At 42.9% G+C, this 16,130-nt stretch overlaps 3 protein-coding genes and 1 non-coding gene across 7 annotated transcripts in view; 3 read left to right on the forward strand and 1 right to left on the reverse strand.

Annotated features, from left to right (window-relative positions):
• Nucleotides 1-16,130, reverse strand: part of LOC146987151 (RNA-binding protein 38-like) — a 212,487-nt gene that overhangs the window by 25,085 nt on the left and 171,272 nt on the right. The gene's annotated exons all lie outside the window — the stretch shown is intronic.
• On the forward strand, nt 686-6,222 carry LOC146987156 (tubulin monoglycylase TTLL3-like). 4 transcript variants are annotated; one of them, XM_085776181.1, is made up of 14 exons: nt 686-848; nt 1,392-1,478; nt 1,645-1,748; nt 1,843-2,017; nt 2,103-2,149; nt 2,247-2,375; nt 2,469-2,583; nt 2,660-2,752; nt 2,850-3,042; nt 3,124-3,272; nt 3,347-3,584; nt 4,411-4,670; nt 4,759-4,934; nt 5,610-6,222. In XM_085776181.1, the coding sequence occupies exons 1-14, from the start codon at nt 704-706 to the stop codon at nt 6,102-6,104; spliced, it is 2,406 nt and encodes an 801-aa protein (XP_085632307.1). In that variant the 5' UTR covers nt 686-703; the 3' UTR covers nt 6,105-6,222. The 4 variants fall into 4 exon arrangements, with proteins under 4 accessions (XP_085632307.1, XP_085632308.1, XP_085632311.1 ...); XM_085776182.1 differs by having other exon boundaries at nt 5,659-5,932; XM_085776185.1 differs by having other exon boundaries at nt 5,614-5,752.
• On the forward strand, nt 7,379-13,663 carry uqcrc1 (ubiquinol-cytochrome c reductase core protein 1). Its single transcript, XM_085776186.1, has 13 exons — nt 7,379-7,460; nt 8,608-8,748; nt 8,864-8,950; nt 9,046-9,175; nt 9,756-9,954; nt 10,694-10,773; nt 10,871-10,986; nt 11,112-11,255; nt 11,758-11,918; nt 12,584-12,669; nt 12,765-12,853; nt 12,968-13,043; nt 13,132-13,663. Exons 1-13 carry the CDS (start codon nt 7,398-7,400, stop codon nt 13,194-13,196), a joined length of 1,437 nt encoding a protein of 478 aa, XP_085632312.1. The 5' UTR covers nt 7,379-7,397; the 3' UTR covers nt 13,197-13,663.
• On the forward strand, nt 9,305-9,430 carry LOC146987158 (small nucleolar RNA SNORA26). Its single transcript, XR_015035954.1, has one exon. It is a non-coding gene; the product is annotated as a small nucleolar RNA SNORA26 (small nucleolar RNA).

Consider the following 16,130-nt stretch of genomic DNA (forward strand, 5'->3'; position numbering starts at 1 on the left):
AAAATGAGAACATTATGTGTTTTCATTTGATTTGATATATTATAACCAACCTTTGGTATCTATAGAAACCTTTAAAAACATTCTGCATTGCAACCTACAAACTCGTTGCCATGGTAACGCCAAATATGTAGAGAGGCGGGTGCACCGTTCATTCCTCCGGTGAGATTCTACGGGCTCTGCTGGCAGCAGGTAAGAGGAAAACACATTAAGCCATATTGTAAAAGCTCTGCGTAGAATAAAAATAAACTTAACTGTCCCAACAGTAACCCGAGAGTACTTACTGTATGTTAAAATGTTACTGAAAATGTGTGACCGTCTGTGGATTAGTTTCTTTGAGACAATGATGCTGCAGCCTGTAACTTGTGGTGTCTTCATGGAAAAACTATAGTTACTTTCTGAGTGATTTTAGTAAACATTTCTGTTGTTGGGGTAAGTTGTGGGTCTGTTATTCAGATGGTAACAAAAGGAAATCACACAGAGTAGTCTGTATCACGTGTTAAGTGGGGTGTGAAGCATGTACCTGACAGGTGTAGCCATTGAGCTGTTCCGCACCAACTTGACCTACTTCTCAGTCCACTGCACTTGTAGCTGTTTACAGAGTTACCAGCTGAAAATGAATACATTATCTGTGTAACATTTATGCACTTTGTTTGATTGTTTCTCCATTAATGCTGGACTGTCTCCTCTTCAGCCTTGTTTGATAATGAAGCAGAGCAAAGAGAGGGGTTGGGAAAGAATGAGAGCAGATGTCGTTATGGAGGCCACGACAAGGTCCAGACAGTTTGTCCAACTGGGCCAGAAGAGACACCCGGTTACTGATGGATACGGTACACCATGTCCAGACAGTGGTGAGAGACAAACAGTAACAAAGACGACACTGTCAGAGTCTGACTATCCAAACGACCAGACAACATTTTTTTTATTTTTTACAGATTGAGCTTTTGTTATAAGGGAGCCATTTATGAACTGAAATGTGAAAGGTCACTACTGTATGGCTTGGCCTTTATATTTATACAGTTGGCTTATAGATCACAAATGCTGAATTAATCATGAGGTCACACTCAGGAGAGGTGGAAACATGTTTGAACTCAGAAGCCGCGCATTAAAGTTTCATGACTTTGCCTTTTTTGGCCAAGCTGAATTTTGTCCACCCTAAAGATTCAGTTACATTGTCTTTATGGTTACTATGTGGTGCACATCGTTTATAATTGGATGTAGGTTTTATGCATTTAGCTGTAGTTCTTAATCAACCAATTTGTGGACCTTTATTTTCAGTACATTCTGCACTATGTTTGAAGAAAACATTATCCACATGTTCTCCTGCCTTCTTCCCCCAAACCTTCGTACTAATATACTGTATATATGATAATCTTGTGTTGCCATTGTTGCAGCAAACGCTAGAGGTCTTCCCAAGCCTCAGAAGTTCACAGCTCTGATCCAACAGTGTAACCAAGATGAAGCCAAAAGCCGACAAACAAGTAGGTACATTGACAACCAACACGCTGAATGCGGTCTGCTTATTCCTTTGGTACCGCATGGACAACATGAACAATTTCATCATTAATGAGCTTTAGCAAGAGAATTTGAAATATAACCTGCCTTGTATGCATGGTATGTTTTCCATTTACCTTGCGTGTGTATCAGCTACACCTCCAGAGCCCAAAGTTCCCCACACTTTTGTCCGCCTGCCTGGTATTGACCCAGTAAAACTGGAGACTGCCAAGGCCCGTGTGGATAAAGCTGTCAGGGTGAGTTAACGTGACTCGATAAACGCAAAACATACATTTCTGATTGTTCCTTGAAGTTATCCCACATTGAAGCACCTGCTTTTATTCCTTTCAGATGAACAGGATCTTCCATGTCCAGGGCCCTTACCCTGTCATCAGGCAGACACTGTGGGCCAGAGGCTGGATAGAGCAGCGCCGACACCGGCCCAACCAATATAGACGCCAGCGGTGTCCCACTGGTGATAGAAGAACCGATGTTAATGATACCAGTGACAGCGACAACGACAACAGTAAGCGAGACCAGAAATCATACGTCTTCTTTATCTTGACTTTATTTGTATTTCTCCATTGATGAACATCGTCCCTTCTTCTCAGAGGATTTTGAAAAAGGGCAGGATCCAGATGACCTCTTAGATCTCATGGTAAAAAAGTAACTTTGCTTGATATTTAAGATTTGTGATGGCAAAATTTATTTGACAGTTTCATCAACCTCAGTCGATCTCTCTTCTTCTTCCATAGTCTCGCATGGTGCAAAACGAAATGGTTTATTTTCACTGGACGAACCGCAGAGATGCCATTGATCACAAAACCTTGCAAAAAGAACAGATCATCAACCATTTCTCGAGAGCCGGCAGCTTCACCACCAAGGTACATTTACCTGTATACTCTACTGTCGTTTCTTACAGCATAAATCAAAGGTTCACACAGGCTCACACCCGCCACTTGTTATTTCTCTGACAGGTGGGCTTGTGTTTGAACCTAAGGAACCTGCACTGGTTTGACTCGGTTGACAAAGACACCTTCTTCCCTCGCTGTTACAGACTTGGATCCCAGGATGAGAAGCAGGCTTTCATTGGTCAGATCCTTTCACTTAAACAATGTCTCCTTTATATCTGGCATTGCTTATCTCTCTGTCTCTCTGCTCTCTGTAGAAGACTACAAGATAACAGCCTGCACCAGTTTACTGAAGTTCATTGTGGAGAGGGAGCAAGAGAGTATGAGCTACAACTTTTGGCGTGTAGAAGGTATGTATGATAATATATAAGCTATTTCTCACATGGCTGCATACTGTCTCAAAGCAGCTAGCTAAAGAGAGACATGGTTTAATTGCTCCACCTTTAGAGAAGAGCAGACGTAACAAAAAGCCATCTAGACCCGTAGTCCTTTCACAAATGATCGACAGCGCACTCAAAGTATGTCAGGACTTCGTGGACAGTCTGGATCATGGTGACATAGACAGGAGCTTGGGGACACAACAAACATTGACAAAAGAGGAGTGGGCGCAGTTCATCGACAGTTATTACCTCCTCGTTCAGTGAGTAGCCTTCCACGTAAGACTGTGACAGATAAAATCAAAGTGCTTTTCAGTATCTCACTGCTCCCTCTGCTTCCTCAGTTGTGGAGCAGAGATAGAGAGCATTGATACTTTCATCAAAAGCTGCAAAGCCATGCTACAGAGGCTGAGAGAGGTCAGGCCACAGCTGGACATAGACGGCACATACAACATGTGGATCATCAAACCTGGAGCGCAGTCCAGGGGTAGAGGTGAGACGTCACCTCTTTAAAAGAGTTCACATTGTGTCTGACTGGAAGGCTGACTGGTTTCCTCTGCCACCCAGGTATTAAATGTGTCAAACGTCTGGATAAGATCCTAAAAATGGTGAACGGTACAGTCCTACACGAAAGCAAGTGGGTGATCCAGAAGTACCTGGAACGTCCCTTGTTGGTCCATGGCACCAAGTTTGATGTGCGCCAGTGGTTCCTGGTCACCGACTGGAACCCTCTGACTGTGTGGTTCTATAAAAAGTGCTATTTGCGTTTTTCGACACAGCCATACTCACTAGACACACTGGACAGGTAAGACAGTCATACTGATAAAGGGAAGTGAAACCACACAAACATTAAAATGAGAAAAAAGGAGAAGTGAGAGACTGGAAAGGCAAGATAGATTGTGACCGTGCGGTGACTATGCATATATTTTGGCGGGAGATCTGATTTTAGGTCCATGCATGGCCTGAGAACAACTGTTAGGTATCTCCTGTGGGAATATTTAAATTAGTGTGTATTTGATGTCCTTGACATCTGCAAGACAAACTTCAAGTCATTTCCAAAGTGTAAGCTGCTTCCTCAGCTTTCATCAAGAATGTTTGTGGGTCTGGTTACATGAAAATCATAAGCAAACATCCAGATGGGCCTTACAAATATGGAAATATAGAAAACTATACAGTGTTTCTTATTCTTTTCTGAGGTACATTAGTTTTCACATAACTCTGAAAGGCATATTTGAACAGAACAAGGATTATCCCCTCTTACAATGGATTAGTACCAGGGAGAAATCTATTCAGGGCCATTATGGGCTGGAAACATGATTCCTGAAACCAACAACTCATTCAGAGTGTGTATGGATGCAAGAGAAGTTGCAAATTATTTTGGTACAATGGTATTTTGACTTGACTTTACTGTGCAGGGCAGCCTGCTAGACTTCCATTACAAGAATAAGCTGTATTAAGCAAAAAAAAAGTGATATTTTAGAAAGCATAGCAGCCAATTCACTTCATATTTGATATTAACAATAATTATCTGATTTCTGTATCTGCCCTGTCACCTCATGTCTAACTCTCTGCCACCCATATCCTTTTGTCTGCTTTCCTCATCTTGATTTACCTGCACCCTGTCCTCTCAGCTCTGTGCACCTGTGCAATAACTCCATCCAGAGGCACCTGAGGCCCTCCAAAAAACGACATCCAGACCTCCCAGCAGAAAACATGTGGACAGACGACCAGTTCAAGGCCTTTCTGTCCAGCCAGGGCCGGGAAGCTCAGTGGCAGTCTGTTGTCGTCCCAGGGATGAAGAGGACAATCATTCACGTATTACAGACAACACAGGATCTAATAGAGTCACGCAAAAACACATTTGAGCTCTATGGTGCTGACTTCATGTTAGGTACAATAACAATGGCAGTGGCCTGCTTCTTTTCTATGAAAATGAAATAGAAGAAAGATTGTCATCAGTTATGTGTTGTGTTGCACAGGAGGCGACCTGCACCCATGGCTGATAGAAGTCAATTCTAGTCCCGCTATGGGTCCCTCCACCTGTGTCACAGCCAGGCTCTGTCGTGCTGTTCAGGAGGACACATTACGAGTCATCCTGGACTGGAGAGGTGGCCGCAACACAAACACTGGAGACTTTCAGCTCATATATAGGCAGGTAAGGACAAATTATCCCCTAACACGGGTAGTAGTGTACATTTTAAATGGATAGTTCAACATTTTGGCAAATTGGCCCATTGCCATAATCCCTATAGTTTTTAGGAGTAGGTTCATTACCTTTAATTGTTGGTGCGAGCTATTTTTAGAAAGGCAGAGCAGAGCCGCGAGCTGCTCAGAGCTACGCTACGGAGGCTCATGGGATTTCTTGGTTTCCCTCATCAAACTCATCAAATACACAATCCAACAACTCCAAAACACTCTCGTGGACAAGTTGTGACCTGCACATTCACCACGCTATGAGATGATAACGGGATGTTACGAGACAGAGTTGTTTTTGAGGCAAATGTAAAGCCTGCTTGCCGAAAAACTGCCCCCGACGGGATCGCGCATTAGTGGTTTTGCACAAATTTACCTAGAAAACAACTCTGTCTCATTACGTTCCATTATTATCTCATAGCGTGGTGAATGTGCAGGTCACAACTTGTCCACAAGAGCGTTTTGGAGTTGTTGGATTGTGTATTTGATGAGTTTGATGAGGGAAACCAAGAAATCCCATGAGCCTAAAACTATAGGGATTATGGCAATGGGCCAATTTGCCAAAATGTTTAACTATCCCTTTAAGTGACTCACATTGTGAGAGTGTTGTACTTCAGATGTCCCCTCTGGTCTCTAGGCAGCAGTAAGAGTGACACAGTATTTAGGACTGAACCTATGTGTTCAAGGCATCAAGATCAAGAATCCCTACCGTCTTCCTACTCTGAGGCCTTCCAAGACTTCAGCATCCAAACAGCCGAGCCCTGTCAAGGAGAAGAAGAAGCCTGTGGAAAAAAAAGTAAAGCCTCCACCCAAGATGCGACTGAACAGCACAGAAACTCAGCTCAGAAACACCAGCAGTGGGGTCTTGCCACCTCCTCCACTCCCCCCAGAGCCACCTGTGCCCATCCCTATTGAAACTGTCACGCTTCGCCTGCCAATGACTGTAAACAAGTCCACCCACCTGCCTATTAGTGCCCAGTCTCCCTCTTTATCTTTGTTGAAGAGGAGACTAGAGGAATCAAAAGTTTGCATGGACAAAGTACAATCCTGTGACCAAGATCAATCATTCCCACCAGAAATTACCATCTCGAAACCGCCTCACCAAGCTGTCGCCAGCAGCTTGAGTGCCTAAATGAGAAGATAAAACATTTAAATAATTCACATGATGATATTTCACAACAGTGCTGTTTGATAATGTTTCAATTGCTAATGTTGAATGTTAAAAAACTAAATAAGATGTTTGAAGTTTGTGACAGCCTGATGTGTGTGTGTGATGATGTGAGTGTGCATCTGCGTGTTTTATTCCTGAGGGTGTGTTTGCAGCGCATGTGTTTCGTGTAATGTCTTGCATTTATGTCCATCTTTATGCTTATCTAGGGAAGTCCTCTTGCCAAAGCCCTTGAGGGTTTTCTTTTTTTTCAGACTTCCTTGCATGTCTGTTCCATAATGTTCTCTTGTCACTGGTAATTTTTATAATTTTAATATGTGCTAAATAAACATACAAACACATGGTAATACTTCACAAGGTTTGCTCCAAGGTCTTGGGACTTCAGCTGAGTGACTTGGCTTCAATGTGGAAGAAGCAGGTTGTCAGGAATTAAGGCAAAAGGTTTTATCGTGACCACATAAACCACATCTTGTTGGGTCATTTTGTGTTGATGCCTTCAGGAAGGCGCCACTATGAAGACTAATGTTACTCAAGCTCATTCCCTTCAACTATCAGATGTAGCCAATACCACTGACAGCTTTGAACTTAACATTTTGTGTTCATGTGTGTTGTCCCGCTGAGGACTGTAAACAGAATTGCCTCGGACCCTTGCCCTGCCCTGACATGCTCCTTCCGATTGCACCTTGTTTTTGCAGGGATTTTTTGCCTACCTCATAATAAAAGTCACAAATAATAAGATTATCATGTCTTGATTTCCTTTCACTGTTTTTGTATGCACTCTTTTCTATATTTCAATATAGAAAAAAGAACTAAAAAAAATGTATGTCAAAGAATTAGGCTACAAATTTGGAAAACGACAAATGAACAGGAGGGTAAAACACAAAATGTGTGGACTAATGAGTCGACTCTAGTCTATTCTGCGCTGTGCACACTGATAAAACGGCAACAACAGAGACCCTGGACCATAAACACTGCATAAAATTGATAAGCATTCAGATGGAAAATGTGAACATATTGAAGGCGTGCAAAAATTGGGAAATTAGAGTAGAGTCCTATCTCAATTACACATGTTTGATGGAAACAATTTAATTTCCTTTATTTTATTTTTTTTTATTTTTTTTAACTGTTTGTAAACTAGTCAAACACATTGTGAACAGTTGGTGGCGTTGAAACACACGAGCCTAAACATTTCCACCGGGCCACGTAGAGGAAGAAGAAACTCTCCCTCCAGCCTTCTGTCTGTAACCGAACTAAAAAATGGCGGCGTCCGTGTGCCGAGTCGGGAGCACCGTGGGTCGAGCCCTCGCTAAAACCCGCAGTGTAAGTATGAAATTTGAAAGACCAAACAGAAAAGTTTAAAATTAAGCGTGGATATGAAGTCCGGTTTGAGTTTATCCACCACTGGCTAACATCTGGCTCAGTTTGTCCGCAGCACAGACACGGAAAGAGGCTAGCTAGCCGGTTAGCATTAGCCCGCTAGCAGTGCATGCAAGGTCACTCGTCAAATGAGACAGAGGCTGTTGTAGCGGCCACTTGGTATGTAATGTTGACTTTGTTTGTGTTATTTACGTTAGTCTGTCGTCGTTTTAGTCGTAGTTTGATCATTTAAGGGCTCAGCAGGCAGCTGTTGTCCTCACTTGCCCCCCGCAGCTAAGCTTCCTGGCTAACGGCGTTAGCACGGTGACTTTGGGTCGACAGACGCTGACAGTGACAGTCTGTAGTTTTATCCATCGTCAAATATGATATGATTGTTTGTTTGTTGGAGAAGAAGTCTTAAGCAAGTGGGGGAAATAACGTGAAAGAAGCTCATTGACATACATAAAGGATATCTTACACACGTCTCAGAAACTGTGTTTTCTTGACCAGCGCTTCCAGGTTTTGTAATAATACGTTTCGTAATGTCTGCTTGAAATTCAAAATAAATACTCAATGTGAACATAAAGTGGCCTCAGAAACAATCTAAAATCTTGACTAATCATCTGTGAATAATGTGTAGTAGCTACAATATGTTGTCTCCCGTTTCATAATGCAATAAGCTAGACATAAATGTAATATTTTCCTCATATAAAACACCGACCATATACTGATACTGATTGTTTTGGCAGTCATTTCATCTGGGAGACACACAGAGGGGGGTGGTGGCTTCAATGTCAGATGCCTTAAGGTTCAGTGCTGTCATGTGCCAAATATTCCTGCTCTTGCCTTTCATATGGTTGGATTAACATGAGTAGGTTTAAAGCAACATAGACTACAAACAATAGCTGCTACATTATCTTATTGGTGTTTTGAGCTTGTTTCATCAGCAAGATAGTTGTTAACTTAACTTGCATGAGGCAGGTGATTAGTAAGGGGACTGTAATTTAATATTCATGTATGTAAGTGCATCTATCAGAACTTAAATGTGAATCACAAGCTCTGTTATTTTATTTTATTTTAAATAACTCTTGTTGGATGTCTACTCTTGTAGCCCATCCTGCTGTCCTTGAGGCGTGGGCAGGCCTCGGTCAGCTATGCTCAGAGCCTGGTGGGAGCTCCAGAGACCCGCCTCACCGCCCTGGACAACGGTTTGAGGGTTGCATCTGAGGAGACCGGACATGACACGTGCACTGTAAGAACACAGCAATACTGCGTCCCTTTTTTTACAACCATTCACAGGGTTGTTATTACACTTAAATTAAATGATACACCATGAGTGAGAGCTGCTCCACTTATCTCCTTCACAGGTTGGACTGTGGATCAGCACCGGCAGCCGCTATGAGAGTGAGAAGAACAATGGAGCAGGCTTCTTCCTGGAGCACATGGCTTTCAAGGTAGACATTAGTAAACTTAATGACCTGCATGTTTGTAACACATCGTCATAACGCAGTCACTTAAATCCCCCCTTTTCTGGTCTCTCCACACGCAGGGAACGAAAAAGTACCCTCAAACCGCCCTCGAGAAGGAGGTGGAGTCGATGGGTGCTCATCTGAGTGCCTACACGTCTCGGGAGCACACCGCCTACTACATGAAGACCTTGTCTAAAGATCTGCCCAAAGGTGACATGACCTTTTTAACCGTAATTTGATTTCAAAGGCTGCTTGTACAATAAAACCTTTTAAATATATAATAAAAGTTAAAATAAAAGTTGCCTAATTTTCTTAGTTCAATGCTGTCCCCTTTTAGCTTTGCCCACTTGAGGTTGTTAATGCTTTAAGTGGCCATTATAGAGGGGTAGATCATGGTTCTCCCTTATACAGTAACCTGGGTCAGGGGTCTCATCCCTGCCTCTGGTCCTGTCAGGAGCAACATCACCTGGATTACATGTCAGGGAAAAAAACATCTTTTGATGAAATAGCTGCACATTGTAGCTTTGTACAGTTTGTTTAATTTACTTGACATTTTGAGTGTGTATTATATTTTAGGTTTAAAATCAGTTTTGACACATTTATCTGACTATAGTGTAATAAGATCCCACTTTGATGATGCGCCACATTGTTAAACAGTCAAATATCAGCATGTATTCCTTCGTCTCTCATAAAGCACCTGAGCAGCCGCCTGGCTCGTCTTGTACAATAAAACCTTTTCGTCTTGGAAGATGAAGGCATTATGAGCAAAAATTATTCCTCTGTTTCCCAGCTGTGGAGTTGCTGTCGGAGGTGGTGCAGAGCTGCGCTCTGAGTGAGGCTGAGATTGAGCAGCAGAGGAGCGTCGTGCTGCGTGAGCTTGAGGAGGTTGAGGGCAACCTGCAGGAGGTTTGCCTGGACCTGCTGCATGCCACGGCCTTCCAGGGCACTCCTCTGGGACACAGCGTACTGGGACCCTCTGCTAATGCCAGGTAGGAGCAACTGCTTACACACACACACAAACACACACAGAACATTTAAATATAAGTGACTATCTCAGAACAACTCAAAGGTTTTCAAAATCACATTACTGTTAAAACAATGCAGGGATGTGATGATGATATAGTAAAGAAGTAAAACAGCCACCACACCACTTATATTTCCATTCTGTATAATATTCAGTGATGGAATAACGCTGTTACCAACAGCGCTACTTTTTTCAGTAACGAGTAATCAAAAAAGTTACCGTTTCCCCCGTTACAACGCCGTTATCGCTATTGACAATAAAATGCGCCGTCACGCCGTTACTTGACTCAAGAAGTCCTATCAGAAAATAATACACCAGTTTAAGTGTAGGACGTTATATACACATTATTTTTAGTTTGCCAACTCCACGATGCGCTGTATCACTCCACCTATCAGCTGTTTAGATCAGTGCGTGTGGAAGACGTGGAGTGATACAGCGCGGGGATACTGAGTGAGTTGGTTTAGTGCAGTAGTTAGATAAACGAGGGTTAGGGAGGGAAGCCCAAGTAATTTGACATATTTGAACATTTTATAAAGAAGTAATGTAATAGTTACTTTCCTTGTAATTATTCATTGGCACTAACTCAATTACTTTTTGGGGAAGGTTACTAGTAACTATGACTAATTACTTTTTCATAGTAACATGCCCAACACTATAATATTTAATTGTATATTAATAGTGATGCTCATGTTCGATTCCTCCAGGACTCTGACCCGCCAGGACCTAGTGGATTATATCAACAGCCACTACAAGGCTCCTCGCATGGTGCTGGCTGCTGCAGGAGGTAGGTCCTCTCCCTCCTAACACACACACACACACACACACGGGTGAGTTTTCAGTTTCAGGGGAATGACTCGTTGGTGTTGTGCTTCCTTTTAAAGGTGTGAGCCACAACGAGCTGGTCTCTTTGGCCAAGTCTCACTTCAGTGGAGTGTCTTTTGAGTACGAGGGAGATGCCGTCCCCTTGTTGTCACCATGCCGATTCACTGGCAGTGAGGTGAGATGTGTTGATATTGTTACGCAGGAGATATACGCAGGGTTACATGGTATCTTAGCTCATCCTACTGTTTTTTTCCCCCCACCATTAATATTTCCTCTCTTCCTCTTTCTGCCTCTCCTCAGATCACTATGCGTGACGATGCTTTGCCTCTGGCACACGTTGCCATCGCGGTGGAGGGTGCCAGTGCTGCCAGCCCGGACATCGTGCCTCTCATGGTGGCCAACGCCATCATAGGCAGCTATGACATCACCTTTGGTGGTGGAAAGGTTGGTGTAATATGTTTTAATAGCGATGTCTGCAGCTTAGGAACCACTGATTTTGAACTAATTTTCTTAGTTCAGTGCTGTCCCCTTTTAGCTTTGCCCACTTGAGGTTGTTAATGCTTTAAGTGGCCATTATGGAGGGGTAGATCATGGTCCTCCCTCTACAGTAACCTGGGTCAGGGGTCTCATCCCTGCCTCTGGACCTGTTAGGAGGAACATCACCTGAATTACATATCAGTAAAAATTACCATGTTTGGCTGCGCATAACTTTGTGCAGTTTGGTTAATTTACTTTGGTCTTAAAAACACATAAAAATACTCAGTTTTCTCTTGGTAAAGTAAAAAAAACTCTATTTTATACGTGTACCGGTATTCTATTTTAGGTTTAAAATCAGTTTTGTCATATTTATCTAATTATAATGTGATAAAATCCCACTTTGATGATGCACCACATCTTTAAACACAGTAAAAAAATATCAGCATGTATTCCTTCCTCTCGCATACAGCACCTGAGCAGCCGTCTGGCTCGTCTGGCAGCGGAGGAGAACCTGTGTCACAGCTTCCAGGCCTTCCACTCCTCCTACAGCGACACCGGCCTGCTGGGCATCTACTTTGTGACTGACAAAAACAACATCGACGACATGATGCACTGGTCCCAGAACGCCTGGTCAGTAGTAGAGACTCAAAAACACACACGCTCACACAGACACCAGCGCCAACTGAATTAATACACTTTTATAGTGTTTCTGTCTTTCTTGCAATGGCCCATCACTACAAAGCTCAATCAGAAGCTTATTAAATGTCATAAAGTTGCAATTACACAATTAAAACATTTGAATTGTAGACTACAGGTTTCAATGAATACACCAAATCAAGTAAAAACAATCAACATCAACAGCTTCCCTAAGCTCTGATGCTAATAATTGTCAGCGAAACACTGGGCTGCAGCTTGTGATCTGAGACTCCACTGAGAATTGTTCCCACTTGTTAAAAATACAAACAGCACCGGAGGTACATTGTATCAGCTGTCATTAATTAATGTTGATTCTGTCAGTAACTTGACGTCAGGCCTAAATTAGTGCCCTCATCATGCTGTTGACACCCAACAGAGATGGATAGTGAGGGAAGAAGCTCCACTCTCCGCTGTACAAACAAACACAAATGCTTTTCATACATAGTGAGATGATTTCTGTAGTTTTAAGTTTTCTTGAACCACGACCATCCTCGTTTGTTCAGTTATCATTGTTGTATTATCTGTCAAATTTACATAATTATTGAATAAATAGAGAAAGAGATAAAGTCTGATTTCCTCCCCCTTCCTTCTCCCTGCAGGATGAACCTGTGCACCACAGTAACAGAGAGTGATGTAGCCAGAGGCAAGAACGCTCTGAAGGCCAGCCTGGTCGGACAGCTCAATGGTACGCCACGTGTCTGTCTAGTGTATACACACACACGCACGTGCACTTTGAAGCTTATTAATAACTGATTCATGTAACTGTTTGTTGGTGGTTAGGAACAACTCCAATTTGTGACGACATCGGCAGACACATCCTGAACTACGGACGTCGTATTCCTCTGGCCGAGTGGGACGCTCGCATTGAGGTGAGTCGACACTTTTGTGATGCAGTGCCTTTGAAAAAAACTTGCTAAAATTTAGTTTTCTAGTCTGTCTCAGGATTATCAGAGTCCTGACTTCCTCCTCATCTCTCTTTTCAGGCTGTGACCCCCAGGATGATTCGTGACACCTGCTCCAAATACATCTACGACAAGTGTCCAGCTGTGGCAGGCGTCGGTGAGTTCTGCTGTTGCTTTAATCCATCTGCGGCGACGCCAGAGGTGTGATCATTTTCTCTCATCTGTCTCTCCTCTGTCTCTTCCAGGCCCCGTCGAGCAGCTACCCGACTACAACAGAATGCGCAGTGCCATGTACTGGCTCAGGTTTTAAGATGTGTTGTGATGTTGCTCCAAGTGTCCCACGTTTGCTACTCATCTTCCTCATCCCGCTTTCCTCCAGTCACCGCCACAAGAGCGAACACCTGAGGATTGTCCACGTGTTGGCTCGACGGCACAGGCAGCCATCCATCCTCTTTCTTCTCCCCCGCCTCCCTCTCTTATCCCGCCCACTGATCACACTTAGTCATGAGGGGGGCAGTTAGGCTGCACATGGTGCACATGATTTACCTCTTGAATTCACTGCACAGGTCCTCATCACCTGGTACTGACTTGCAGAGGGGAGGGGAAAGAGGACGGACTTAAATTCAAAATATCTACTGGGCACAGTACGGTCGATAATGAATACAGTCAGTTCGGAGCAAGAGTATATTTATAATTTCTGTAACATTTGTTTCTGTCCTCTATTGTACATAACAGAAGCTCTCATTCCGATGAAAATAAAATACTGTAAAACAATGATTTGTTTTGTCTCATTGCACCGGGAGACTGCAGTGTCATCAAGTACACAACACAGTTTAAAAGAAAACAAAATGCAGCCTATAAGAATGATGAAAATGCAAAGTTGCCTCTGGCTGATTCAGTTTTCTATACATGAAAGCACAGTCGGTCACACCACTAAAGAGTAAAATGAAATGAATGTCTTCAGGGCCCCTGAATGTGTGAGAGCACTGGACGCATGGTGAGGACACCTCACCTGCAGGGCTGAAATCTCTGGTGGCCCCGAGAGCTCGACGCACTACAACTCAACACCTAAAACATGCAAACTGACGAAACACAAAGTCAGAAAACATCTGCATCAATTTGTCCTGCCACCACAACACCGGGCTGCACAAAGTGTATATTTCGTTTTATACAACTGCTCTAATAAAGTAATTTGGATGAAAAGCTACTTCTGTAAATATCAAACAACAACAATTAGTTGCCATAAAATTAAACTTCAACCGTTATTGGTGTAATGTTTCACCAGCTGGATCATAGTAGACTGAGCTGTGTACTTTGTTCACCTTCCTTTATTGAATATTAAATAATATATCTGTTTTCAGTATTGCGCTCTGCAGACGGCTGTTCATAGATGAAATGTTCAAGACAGCTTGTCTTGATGAAAACTGTAGGTTGTGGCTCGTTGACCTCAACACTGCGGGACAGAGGCCTCCATGGTGAATAACACACTGATGAGTCTCACAGTTCTTTAAATCTTATTTTTTCCAGCACCGCAATTGTATTTTCTCTCTATTCAGTCTTCTGAACATAATCAAGGCTAATCAGTGATCAATAGTTTGAGATGTACAGTAATGCTAGGTTGTGGGCAAATTCTCAGTTGTCTCATTTTTCACCTTTGCAGCAACGTCTTCTTTAGGTTTAGTCACTGTGCTTCCTGCTATTACATGATCATTTTCCTTTTTTCCTGTAAGATTAAACCAGAATGAATTTAAATGGACAACGTGGCTGACGTCACTGCTCAGAGGAGCTGACGAGATGCTCCCTGATACATGAGGTCTATCGAATACAGAACATACGTCAAGTCAGCTGCATGAGGGATAAACTGAGACCTGCTATGAAAGAGTCTATATGTTGAATCACAGAGATGACATCATCTCACACTCATGTGTAATCCTGCGTCATGATGCTGCTGTGACAATAATGCTAGTGGTCCGACGCAGGACATCTCTGTTCGCTGCTGAGTGACATTTATGTGACCCAAGTTTGTTTATCTGAGGGTAACTCAGACGGCTCATAATCCCGGGGGCCCCCGAGGGCCCGGCTATTATAATCGGGCCGTACTTGTAATATTCATATCATTAGTCAGATGAGGATGAATCAGTTGATGGCCTGGACTGGAGGTGACTCAGGAAATGGAGGTAGGCTTCATCTTGGCGAGTCGCCGTCCTGAGCCTGACAGCCTCTTCCTCCTTATTGCTCTCCAGAGGGCTTTCTCTGTCTACCCCCCCCCCTCCTCCTCCTGCACTGTGCTCTCTAAATAGGACTAAATGTACTCATACAATATGTTCCATTAGGTGGCAACAATGTGCAGCATCCAGCAGTGTCTGAAATGCATCTCACGCTGCCACACACAACTCTGACACCTGTCACACGAGCCTGAAAACTGACAACAGAAAAGCAATTTAACGTTTCTTAGCAAGAAAACACTTTGTATCTTTGTTATTTGTTTCTCTCTCTCTCTCTCCCATCTTGCACGTATTTTTCTTTGCTTATACTTTCTTTTTCTCGTGTTCTAACCGTTTCAGTTCATCTCCATTATTTCCAACACATATATATCCATGCTCATACACATGCACAGACCAACACATACACATGCTCACAGACACGCACTTGCACATAGTATATGCACAGCACTGTTTGCACCAGTATAGCACTAGCACGTCTTTGTTTATTTGTCTTTTCTAACCCGTGTTTTTGTGTCTTTGTATGTTTCTGTTGTTTTCCATTGTCTTGTATTGACATCACTTACAAAAAAAGAAAAATAAAGAAAGAAACACAGTGGTTTCTTTCTCTCTGCTCCCAACTTAATGCATCCTGTTCAGTTTAAACAGTCACAGTAATAATATGGTGGATATGAGGTGTGATGTAGGTCCACAAGTTTTGGCTGTAGGCCAATGAGTTAAAGGAAAATTTTCTTGGTAAATCTTTTAATGAAACTACAAGGGGCAGCCAACTAGATGCACAAGAACAATGTTTTGTGTATGACGATCATGACGTGAGTTGCTTTTTGTTCAGTGCTGTCGTGTCTTCACGCTGTGAGACGAGACCGGCCTGCAAATCCAGTGGAGACGTGAGATGCAATCGCTCTCTGTTTTTGTGCTTCGTTAATGACACATCTTTGTTAACTGCCATTCACTTTACAAACTGCAAATTGACTGTTGTATTAGGCATCATAGTTGTGTTAACTGTATGAGGCTTCAACACT

The sequence above is a fragment of the Trachurus japonicus genome, chromosome 5 (genome assembly GCF_045865225.1).
Source record: "Trachurus japonicus isolate A0001 chromosome 5, Traja_1.0".
NCBI lineage: Eukaryota > Metazoa > Chordata > Actinopteri > Carangiformes > Carangidae > Trachurus > Trachurus japonicus.

Bases quoted from the DNA above. Each gene is read 5' to 3' on its own strand.
- LOC146987156 (XM_085776181.1), top strand. From the start codon at position 704: ATGAAGCAGAGCAAAGAGAGGGGTTGGGAAAGAATGAGAGCAGATGTC. The intron at 2,376-2,468 runs GTACATTTACCT...TTTCTCTGACAG, and splicing joins CCGGCAGCTTCACCACCAAG to GTGGGCTTGTGTTTGAACCT. The intron at 2,584-2,659 runs GTCAGATCCTTT...TGCTCTCTGTAG, and splicing joins TGAGAAGCAGGCTTTCATTG to AAGACTACAAGATAACAGCC.
- uqcrc1 (XM_085776186.1), top strand. From the start codon at position 7,398: ATGGCGGCGTCCGTGTGCCGAGTCGGGAGCACCGTGGGTCGAGCCCTC. The intron at 8,951-9,045 runs GTAGACATTAGT...CTCCACACGCAG, and splicing joins TGGAGCACATGGCTTTCAAG to GGAACGAAAAAGTACCCTCA. The intron at 11,919-12,583 runs GTCAGTAGTAGA...TTCTCCCTGCAG, and splicing joins CACTGGTCCCAGAACGCCTG to GATGAACCTGTGCACCACAG.